The sequence below is a fragment of the Fragaria vesca genome, linkage group LG3 (genome assembly GCF_000184155.1).
Source record: "Fragaria vesca subsp. vesca linkage group LG3, FraVesHawaii_1.0, whole genome shotgun sequence".
Taxonomy (NCBI): domain Eukaryota; kingdom Viridiplantae; phylum Streptophyta; class Magnoliopsida; order Rosales; family Rosaceae; genus Fragaria; species Fragaria vesca.
In genome coordinates this window covers 6,449,270-6,460,860 of record NC_020493.1, presented here as the reverse complement: position 1 = coordinate 6,460,860, position 11,591 = coordinate 6,449,270, and the positions used below count along the sequence as shown (strand labels likewise).

Genomic DNA, 11,591 nt, shown 5'->3' with positions numbered 1-11,591 from the left:
TCTCTCTCTCTCTCTCTCTCTCTCTCCATTCTTCCACCTTTGATTTTGAAGCCGTCGCTACGATGAAGCCGCCGCCGCCTCGACGACGATTTTCTGTCATCCTCGATTGCATTTCTGACGATGACGCCGCCTCGACGGTGAGTTTTGGAATCTGGATCGACCGTCGACGATGCCTCGACGACTTTTTCTTCGACCTCGATCGCATTTACAAGATCCAACTGATTACGACGACGACGTCGTCCACCTCCTGCTCGGCGCCCGACTAGTCACGCGCCTCCTCTACTGAAGCAGAGATCTTCTGCGCCTTAGTAGATCTGTCGGATCTTTCTCCCGATCTCGTCGTTGACCTTCATGGTGGCAAATCCACTGTCGACGGCGAAGACGTCATCTTAGGGTTTCAATTTTCAGTGTTCAGAAGCGGTCTGCCGGAGGTTGGCAAGAGGTCGGCTCCGATCCTACATTGATTATCTGCCCTCAGATTTCTCCATGTATATTTGATAGTTTTCCTTGGTAGCTTGTATAGTGTTTGAGTCCATTGCATGGTAAGATGCGTTTGTAATTTGGCTAGAGTCTATTTCCTTTGGTTTTGAGAAATTGTAAACAAAGAGTAGGGTGATGTTTTGTGTTGATGTTGCTCTTCATTCGATAGAAATTCAGTGGAAGAGAAATAATGTGATCGTGTTCCGATAGTGTATGAGATGAATGCAATCGAAATTTCAAATTTGTAAAGGTCTTAGAGTGTAGTATATTTTCAACACAGTTGCAGTACATTTTTGTCATTGTAATAGTATATTTTGACAGATCGAGTAGATTTTGTATTACTTAGATAGTATTTTTGTCGGTGGTTGTAGTATATTTTGTGGGTTATGGTAGTAGCTTTTATTGGTGGCAGTAGTAGTTTTGGTTGCTGGTGGTAGTACTTTTGTTGGTGGCGGTAGTAGCATTTTTGCTGGCGGTAGTAACTTTTGTTGCTATTGGTAGTAGCTTTCTTTGCTTGTGGCAGTAGCTTTTTTTGCTATCAGTAGTATATTTTGTTGTCAGTGGTAGTAACTTTTTTTACTGGCGATAGTAGCTTCCGTTGTTATCGGTAGTAGTTTTTGTTGCTATCGGTAGTAGCTTTCTTTGCTGGTGGCAGTAGCTTTTTTTGCTATCAGTAGTATATTTTGTTGTCAGTGGTAGTAGCTTTCTTTGCTGGTGGTATTAGCTTTTGTTGCCATCGGTAGTAGCTTCCTTTACTGGTGGCAGTAGTTTTTTTTGCTATCAGTAGTATATTTTGTTATTAATGGTAGTAGCTTTCTTTGCTTGTGGTAGTAGCTTTTGTTGCTATCGGTAATAGCTTTAGTTGCTATCGGTAGTAGTTTTCTTTGCTGGTGGTAGTAGTTTTTTTTGCTATCGGTAATATCTTTTGTTGTCAGTGGTAGTAGCTTTCTTTGTCGGCGATAGTATCTTTTGTTGTCAGTAGTAGTAGCTTTTGTGGTCGCTAGAATCCTCACAAATGGTTGGCCGGAAAATTCGTCGGAGGTCGGCCGGAGTCCTCGCCGAAAGGTCAGCCAGAGACCATTTGTGATTGTTGACTTTTTATATTAGTGGTATTTTTATAAATATAAGAGAGAAAATCTAATTTTTTGGTTGGATGACATTCTGTAATTTTATTAAACTTTAATACCTAATATAAGACTCTATTTAGGCTTGGATGAACTTATGTGGGTAAAAATGTTTAGGTGGACCTATATGAGAAAAAATGTCTCAAAATGGACTTCTATGTAATTGGCCCTAACAATAAAGCCAGGCGTTTAGAAATTCACCAAATTATGAACCGTCTGATCTGCCCTTTAATCATCTGACTCAGACAAACAAATATAAGGGCTGATATTGTAAAATAACAAAAAAGTCAGACCAACTATATAAACGGAAGGTTTGGAAAAAAAATAAATAATAAATAACCCTGTGCACGATCTGCAGGCGAAAGATAACTGCAGCCGCACGAACACGACACCAGCGGAGACTGGGGAAGATGTGGGAGGTTATCGGGGTAGGGGATGTTATCGGGGTAGATACGGTTTCCTATAAAACGAGGGACCAATCGTACCCAAAATCAGTCTCAAAAATAGGAAAAAAAAAACATTGAAAACGGATCAGCCGGCTCAGTCATGGAATAAGTTTCCATTTCAAGGAGGGGAGGTACAGTATCACCTCATAAGATTGTTTTGTTATTGCAGTAGAGATTAGTTGTTTTTGTTAACTGAATTGCCATTGAAGTTCCACAAAAAGTTCTTTCTTTCATTCATCTTCGTCAATGTTTATTTTTATTTAAGATATTTCATATATATGCTTTGCTGAACGGTTCTTTGATGAAGTTCAACTGGGCTCTATTTGATTTTACATATTGAAGACAGTTTATACATTAGGAGAATCAAACACAGAAAGAGGGAAGATGAGGATTTAAGTGGGAAAGAGCAAAGAAGAAAGATGGGGATCAAACTCGGCCAGAAGAAAAGAGGTATGTATCTGTCTCTTAAACTCAATTTGTGGACTTCCTTTAATTCCTTATTCCATTGATCTTAATTTATCAAAAACTTTGATCATATCCCAAACCATTTTCACTTGATCTGTTCATCAATTTAAATTTAATGGGTTTACTGTCTGAAGTAGTATTGCATTTGATGAATGAAATGATTGGATCAACTTTGTTCTCTGTCGTTCCATTCTCTTGGCAACAAGCCAACAACAATATGAAAGATATATGGACAAGTGGAAAGCTGGTGTTTACAAACACAGGTTCCAGACTTCAGGTATGTGACTTTCTATTAAAATGTTATTGGTCACTCTTAGGTGCCTGCATTGGTGATCATATTTTCTTTCATTTCTTTGAATGATTTTGTATTTTTCTTATTTAAATGTACTGGCTAAATGGATTAGTTCATAGTAGTTGTTTATTGAACTTAGACTCCTAATATGCGAGATTGTTTTTATTGTAAAATGGAGACGGGCAATGGTTCTTCACGGTAAGGTCTGGGATTGATTCTTCTACTTTCAGTTGCCTCTCAAGTCTCAATTGATTTGTGTTTCTCTTCTACAATATTTCAGTTAGATTTTAGTTTTTGTTATGATGATATATATATTTTTGTTTGCTTTGATTGTTCCACTGATTTTGGAGCTTACTGTTTCTGTCGAGATATCGCATCAATACTTTTTGTGGGTTCTGATTTCTGAATCATGGTCCAAACTCCAAAGTGCAGTCATGGAGAAAAAAGAACGTCATATGGGAAAAATCATGCATAAAAGTGCGTCCTATTGCAGATAATGGAAGCCTTAGCAGTTAGAACAAGCTCCAATGGGATGAGTTGCTCTCCCGTAATTGCTGCTACTGCTCTATCGTTTGATAAGCATGAAAATATTTTTTGGTGGTTGAGGAAAGAATTACAAATCTTCAATTGTATTCACTTGGTACTTTAAATTGGATTTTTTCTTTGTTCTTTTTTAGTGCCAAAATTTAGTAATAGGTGAAATTTACTGGGTTTCATTTAGATATTCCACATTTTTTATTACAGTTTCATAGAAGTCTCAATTAAAACACGAATCACTACTAAATTATTTTCTGTTACTAAAAACTCCAGCTACCTATTAACGTACTTCACAAAAGGAAAAGGAAAACTACATATTAACAACGTTTTCATACGCGAGTATCGTGAGTATAAAAATTAGTATTAGATAAAAAGTGTGAATTTTATAAACTTAAACTAATGTTACGGGCTCCTCAGTTTAAGGAGCCGGATCCGTACCAAACCATAACCAGAAAATAAAACCCAGTAACAAAAAGAAACGAAATTTAAAACAAAAAATGATAACACTGGCTGCTCAAACTCTCTACGTCTCACTGTGCTTGACTCATGGCTACTCCACCCACCACTCCCACCATCACATTAAATCACTAGTAGTCACAACACCCACGCTTCCCTCATCCCTCCACACAATGCCAATCAGAAGGAGACGAAACGACGCCGCTTCATGGCGTTGTGCCGCGGCCGCGTCTGACTCGGTTCCACAACCGCCGCCGCCAACTCCGCCGGAAAAGGTGCGTGCTTTATTACTGTAGATTCTCTAGTTTTGGTTAGTGCAAGTTTGGTTTGGTGATTCTGATTTGATGAATCTGGCAGCAAAGGGAAGGTTCGGATTTGCAGACGCTGCTCCGGAGATTCTGGAAGGTGGCGGCGCCGTACTGGTCCTCCGACGACAAGGTCCAGGCGAGGATGCAGCTCGGCGGAGTGTTTCTTCTCACTCTCGCCACCACCGGAATCAGCGTCGGCTTCAATTTCCTCGGCCGTGACTTCTACAATGCCCTCGCCAGTCACTCCCTCTTTCTGTAGTTTTGAGTAGTGATGTGAAATTGTGATCAAGTAAAAAAAAAAAAAATACTAGATTTTTTGGTTGTGGATTTTTGGTGAAATTTGGTGATGGTGATGTGAAGATAAGGACCAAGAGCAGTTCATGAAGCAATTGCTGTACTACCTGGGTGCCTTTGCTGGTGGAATTCCGATGAGCACCAATCGCTGCTCTTTCGCTTAGGTATCATCCCCTCTGCTTTTTATTTGTTTTGTTTTCTTTATACTTAATTCCTCTGTAAGACTGTAATCACCAAAAATTAAACCAACTCAGTAAAGGGAAAAAAAAAAAAAAAAAAAACCAAAGGCTAGTAGTGATAGTGATAATGCATAAATGCGGCAATATCTGTAGTTAGAGTAGCTTACTGCTGATTTATGTTGAGGCTGGATCACTAGAGTGTAATTCAGCTACCTTGTGCATTTTTGGAACTATATATTTTGAATGCAGTAAAGAAAGCATCATTTTTAGTATGCTAATTTTGTTTAGTTATATAACTACGAGATGCATATTAAGTTTGCAGTTTGATGCATCTTGGCTGCTACGTTAGAGTTCATGTGCTTATCTTTAGGTTTGATGCTTTGTCTTTTGTAATTGTGTTACAACAGTGATCTCGTCTGATTGATGCATTTGCTCCCTGTTACCACATTAGCTGCAGATTTTTGTGTTGCGGGATTATGCGAGAGAAACTCTTTCCTTGAGGTGGAGATCTTGGATGATGCATTATTATATTGACCGTTACCTGAGCAATCAAACCTTTTACCGAGTGCTATACTAGTATTCACAATTCAAAAGTCATGTACCCAAAATCGTAGAGGCTAAAATCACAGCTAGAGTCGTGTATAGTGCCAATCATGACCTTAATCCATATTTCTTGTTAAGTCTGTGTTTCATATATATCATCCACATGACTAAGCAAAGACACAGCAGTTTCCTAACAATTATCTCATTGATTCTAACTTAGCAACTACTTGATGGAGATGTAGGCACCTTTCATGTTCAGTTCCAGTATCCCTTCAACGTATATATGGCTCATGACTCTCGAGCAGTAGAATGGGTGGACTTGGAAACTTAAAAAAGGGGCCGGGGTCGTTGATGACTTAGGATACCATTCCTTTCAGACTTCAGTATTTAATGTTACTCGGTTTCAGAATTTTATACATTTCCACAAGTTTGAACCAAAGTGTGTGTAATCATGGATAGCTTCTGTGCGAAGATATTCAAGCCTACCAGCTCTGGCTTCCTCATCAACAATGTTGCTCGCTACTTGCTCTTTCTTTTGCTGGCATCTTCATACATGCACGGTACTTCTCAAGTGTGTTTGGGAGATGAACTTCCGAGTGGTGTGAGATCATCATCATGCATCGAGGAAGAGGGACGAGCACTTCTCAGTTTCAAAGCAGATGTTTATGATCCTTCCAGCAGGCTTTCATCTTGGGTGGGTCTGGATTGCTGTCGATGGAAAGGGATTTCATGCAGCAACCGTACAGGTCACGTTGCAAAGATGGACCTCCCAAACCCGAATTACGATCAAGAGAATGGCTTCAAACGCTCCTCTGAAGGTTGGTGAGCTCTCACACTAGTGTACATATCTGTTTGCTGATTGGAAAGTTTGAATCTTTGAATTGAATTTGATGCAAATTTGCTTAAAGTTTTCGAACTTTTCGTGTTGTGAACTGATGTGATTGTGTTTATAGCTTGGTGATTTAGTTAAGTGTGAAGTGTGATTATGTAAAGTAATATAAGATTTTGCTGAGTGTTATGTCTAATGATTATGTAAAGCTATTAGCTTTAGGGTGTGTATAATATTGTGTGTTTATAGTTTGCTTATCGCCGAGTATGATTTGGAGAGGCCTGCAAGTTTGACCATCCTATTTGGGTTCCTGAGGGTGGAATCCCAGATTGGAAAGATGTGACTGCTTATTATTATATCTTATGCCTATACTTATAGCTTTATGACTTTTACCGTATTATATACAAGTACTATGAAGTACATTTATTAAAATAATTAATCAATTCTATATAATTTCGCTAAGCTTATGAATGGATTGATCATATCCTGTAAGCTGTTTGGTTTTTTAAGGTACGGATAGATACTTTTTTTAGAGTTATTTGAATATGTTTCTAGCTTCCTATAATATCTACTGTTATGTAGTATGAATTGTAACTTATTCTTTACTTTTATAGCTATATCTGTTTTATAGTTTCTATACCTGCTATATTTTCTGCAAAAAGTCCAGCGTTGGGAAATTATGTACTCTTCTTAGTTTTCCATAGTAGGTCATTCACTCATTCCTCTTACCCTGTGGGTCATTAAGAGATAAAACTTATCTATTTTGTCTTCTGGTTAATTTTTAACTTTTTATTTTTGAAAAACACCTGTTGAAAATCTAGTATCATCTCAATTTCTGTAAAAGTCTATCTATATATGAGCAGACTGATCTCTGTTGATTAGTCACGAACTGTCTGAAGCATATTTAACTATTTAAGGACATTTTTCAGTGAGTGAATTGATGGATGTTCACTCATGATCATTGCTTAGGTAAAGAGCCCCCCATGTCTTGATTTTGTATATCTGGTAGAATGTCTCGTTGTGTAGATCCCTCAAGTGACATAAGTTTGATGCACCCACCTTTTGCTTTGGATTTGCATGCATATTCACTAGGTCTGAGTTTTGAGATTCCTCATGGGTAGTCTGTCTGAAATACCATTCTCATCAAAATTCATGAGGGGCTTTTTGGTAATTTGGAGGTGATCCTGCATTTATTTTCAAGATGCTGTGGAGCTAACATGAAGGCTTGAAGCTATGGATCAACTGTTCAGATTGGTTGTAGGGTTGTACTGGTACACAAGTGGAGAAGGTGCTTTTATCTTTATGTGTTTGTCATGTATGAGTTGGTTATTGCCTTATTGGTCATGTGAAGGGTGTGGCAATTCATTGAGGATTGGAAGCTCCATTAGACCATTAGCAATTCGCTAGTTGATGATAAATATTGCACGTCGAGCCGGTTAGTAGGTCAATAATATTTGTTTTTGTTTTGCCTAAAAGCTTAACGTCTTTGTAGGCATATTCCTTTGCTTCACCTATATAATGTAAAAAAGGGGTTTCAATTTCATCACTATCAATTGTGTGATAACAAGAGTATAATAGTTTCTTCATTAAGCCTATGTTCCATTTCATCCCTATACATAGGGTTATTCCATGTAAGCTGAGTTTCCATCTGATGGTTAACCTACATACGTACATGTTTAGACGAGCCTTCTGTTGTGGTAGTAGCTCAACTTTATAATTTTTTATTTTGTTTTCTGGCAAGTAATTAGGCTGGTCTACTTAGTGTTTGGTTTCTGCCTATTTGTACCATCTTCAATTCTTCATTGACTATCTGTTAAGCTTAGAAAATGGTTTGCAACTGTTTTTGTTCTTTGTGTGCTATTTCCAGTTTGCTTATTAGTTGTGGCAAAAGAACCAATGAAGATATATTGCTAAAATACATAATTGATCTCTTGTTCATTTAGGTTCCACTTGCTGCTCCAAGTGAGTCCCTTCCTGAAAGACCTGGAGCGCCAGATTGTCCAGTGAGTAGCATTTTTTTATTCTTTTTTATCTATATAATGTGTTTAAGGACTTAAACAGTTAAACAGCTCACATATACCCTGCCATTCTATATCTCGTAGTACTTTCTGAAAACTCAAAGATGCAAGTTTGGTCTTAAATGCAAGTTTAATCATCCAAAGGACAAACTGGCTACTGCGGTAAGTATTAGGATGCCAAGATTTAATTATTATCCAGACTTGCTCACTGTAGTTATAATGATATGATACCATACTCTGGTTTCAGGGTGCTTCGGAAAATGGTGATGTTAATGCCCTACCTGAGAGGCCTTCTGAACCCCCATGTGCAGTGAGATATCTATCCCATACTTTTGTAATGTGTATTATCTATCTATAAAATATGTTGATTTGGACCAAAAAATAAATCTACACAGTTCTACTTGAAAACTGGGCAATGCAAGTATGGTGCAACCTGCAAATTTAATCACCCAAAAGACATCCAGATACCATCAACCACTCAAGAGAATAAATCTGCCGAAACTGAGACAGCTCTTAAGACGGAGAGCAGTGAAGTTGCTGTGAAGCCTCTTGTTTCATTCACTCCAGCACTATTATATAATTCCTAAGAGCTTCCTGTGAGACCAGTATGTACTAGTACAGATGATTGAGCCTCTTCAAAATTGCAGTATCAGCTTCATGATAATATTGCTTTGCTGATCATGTGTCTGTTGTTTCTACCAGGGTGAAGCTGATTGTCCATTCTACCTGAAGACTGGAAGGTCAGTTATGTCTTCTTTTGTTGTTAGAATATGATTACTATAGATGACCGAGAAGTCACAATGGCTTTTGTTTTATTAAATCAGTTGCAAGTATGGGGCCACTTGCCGGTACAACCACCCTGATAGATATGGTATATATTTAAGATTATGTTTCTCAAGATTCTAGAGTTTATTTACATGTGGTCTAACCAATTGTGTGCATCAGAATTTAATTGCTAAGTTTTTGGGCAGATATCAATCCACCTGTTGCTGCCTTCAGTTGCTGGTTTTAACTTAGAGTTGCTAATCCATCTGCCTTCGCTTATCAAACTTAACCAGATAAACTGGTGTTTGTAATTCTCGCTACTTGATGGAGATGTCATGTTCAGTTCCAGTATCGATTCCTTCAGCATTAAATTGGATGACTTTAGAATACCTGGACACCAATTCATTTCAGACTATTCGGTACAACATTAAATTCGGTTTAGAATTCTATTATTTCTATACATATCACAAAGTTGAAGAAAATATTTGTATAATCATGGATAGCTTGTGTGCAAGCCTATTCAAGCCTACCAGCTACGGCTTCCTCATCAAAATTATTGCTCACTACTTGCTCTTTCTTTTTCTGGCATCTTCACATCTGCACGGTACTACTCAACTGTGTTTGGGTGATGGACTTCCGAGTGCATCATGCATCGAGGAAGAGAGACGAGCTCTTCTCAGCTTCAAAGCAGATGTTAATGATAGTTCCGGCAGGCTTTTATCTTGGGTGGGTCTAGATTGCTGTCGATGGAAAGGGATTTCATGCAACAACCGTACAGGCCACGTTGCAAAGATGGACCTCCGGAACCCGAATTATGATCCACTCAACGGGAATACTTCTTTGGGGGGTAACATCAATCCTTCTTTGCTTAGCTTAAAGAAGTTGTATAGCCTTGACCTAAGCGGAAATGATTTTGGAGGACTCCGAATTCCTGATTTCTTTGGGAAGCTTACAAGTTTGAGGTATCTTAATCTCTCCTCTGCTTCATTTAAGGGAGAGATTCCCCCAGCTCTTGGTAACCTCTCAAACTTGAACTATCTTGACCTCAATACTAATTACTACTATGAAGGTTATTCTTCCAATAACTTGAATTGGCTTTCTCATCTCTCTTCCCTAAAGTACCTCAATCTTAGATATGTGAACCTCAGCAGCACAGGAGTAAGTTGGCTACATGATGTCAACATGCTTCCTTCACTCTTAGAATTGCATCTGACTAGTTGCCAAATTCAAAAGCTTCCACACTCCCAGCAGCTGCAATCAGTAAACTTCACATCCCTATTGGTTCTTGATATATCATTCAATGATATTAATTCTTCATTTCCCAGCTGGTTTTTAAATCTTACCAACCTCAAAAAACTTGATGCATCTGGCAATTTGTTCGGTCCCATCCCTGTTGAACTTGCAAACCTCAAGTCTTTGGAAGACTTTAATTTATGGGGCAATTCTGCCCAAGGTCAAATTCCCAAAGTCTTTGGTAGATTGTGCAGCCTAAGGATATTAGATCTTTCTGAAAACTCGTTCAGTGGTGGTTTGGAAGAGGTTTTGAATGGCTTCTCAAACTGCACAAGTCACAGACTAGAGTCGCTTGATTTGTCCATCAATCAGATAGAAGGTGAACTGCCTGCCGCCTTAGGAGTGCTAGAAAATCTGAAGGAACTTGACCTTAGTGTAAACAAATTTTATGGTTCAATTCCAGAATTTATTGGTAATTTATCATCCTTGGAAAAACTGGCCATCTCTTGGAATGATATGAATGGGTCCATTCCTGCAAGTTTGGGACAACTCTCTCAGCTAGTTCACCTAGATCTATCTTCGAATGATATCAATGGGTCCATTCCTGCAAGTTTGGGACAACTCTCTCAGCTAGTTCACCTAGATCTATCTTCGAATCATATGAATGGGTCCATTCCTGCAAGTTTGGGACAACTCTCTCAGCTAGTTCACCTAGATCTATCTTTGAATTCGTGGGAAGGCATTTTAACAGAAGTCCATTTCCGAACTCTCACCAAGTTAGAGACTTTTGGTATAAGCACACAGCAACCTTTCTCCCTCAGTTTGAATGTGGCTCATGACTGGGTTCCTCCTTTCCAGCTTGATTCACTCGACATTGTTAACTGCAGAGTAGGTCCTGCCTTTGGGATGTGGCTTCGATCTCAAACTGAATTAACGCATCTCAGGCTCAGAAATACTGGAATATCAGACTCCATACCAGAGGAATGGTTCTTGACGATATCTTCCAAACTCACATGTGTGGATTTGTCCAACAACCAAATCCGTGGAAAGCTTCCATTTCACATGAACTCCCCATCTTTGTATTATATAGATCTGAATCATAATGAATTTGAGGGCCCTCTGCCACAATGGTCTAGTCCTGCCTCCTATCTCGATCTTCGAAGCAACTCTTTTTCCGGGCCAATTCCCTCAAACTATGATCAACTGTTGCCTAATTTGGAAGAATTGTCTCTTTCTGACAATAACCTGAGTGGTAGTATACCACCCTCTTTATGCAACATGTCAAGTTTGAGATTCCTTATTTTAAGAAGCAATCACTTGTCTGGAGACTTCTCTCGAGCATGGAGTACGTGGCCATATATACAAGCTGTAGATGTCTCATACAACGATTTGACCGGCAATATCACCAGTTCAATGGGTGTCCCGAGCTCACTATGGGTATTGAATCTGAGCAACAACAATTTCACGGGTCAAATTCCTTCTTCCTTATTCCAAAATTGCACAGAGTTGGTGAGTATTGATCTTGCAGGAAATAAATTTACAGGAGGCATACCTCTACCTCTACAGACAAGATCACCTTTGTCATGCAACTTACGTAGGATCCAATTGCGATCGAACTCGTT

General features: G+C 38.7%; 1 protein-coding gene and 1 pseudogene across 2 annotated transcripts in view; both read left to right on the top strand.

The window, feature by feature from the left end:
* Positions 1–2,018: 2,018 nt before the first annotated feature.
* LOC101295021 (zinc finger CCCH domain-containing protein 43-like) lies at positions 2,019–8,379 on the top strand. The gene is made up of 7 exons (XM_004293817.1): positions 2,019–2,181; positions 2,393–4,075; positions 4,158–4,566; positions 5,361–5,942; positions 7,897–7,956; positions 8,056–8,133; positions 8,219–8,379. Exons 4-7 carry the CDS (start codon positions 5,784–5,786, stop codon positions 8,327–8,329), a joined length of 408 nt encoding a protein of 135 aa, XP_004293865.1. The 5' UTR covers positions 2,019–2,181; positions 2,393–4,075; positions 4,158–4,566; positions 5,361–5,783; the 3' UTR covers positions 8,330–8,379.
* Positions 8,380–8,540: 161 nt separating this feature from the next.
* Positions 8,541–11,591, top strand: part of LOC101296080 — a 5,664-nt pseudogene continuing 2,613 nt past the window's right edge. Inside the window, exons 1-4 of the transcript XR_184364.1 lie at positions 8,541–8,576; positions 8,674–8,711; positions 8,796–8,842; positions 8,943–11,478. The product of XR_184364.1 is annotated as a receptor-like protein 12-like (transcript). The remainder of the gene's footprint in view (positions 8,577–8,673; positions 8,712–8,795; positions 8,843–8,942; positions 11,479–11,591) is intronic.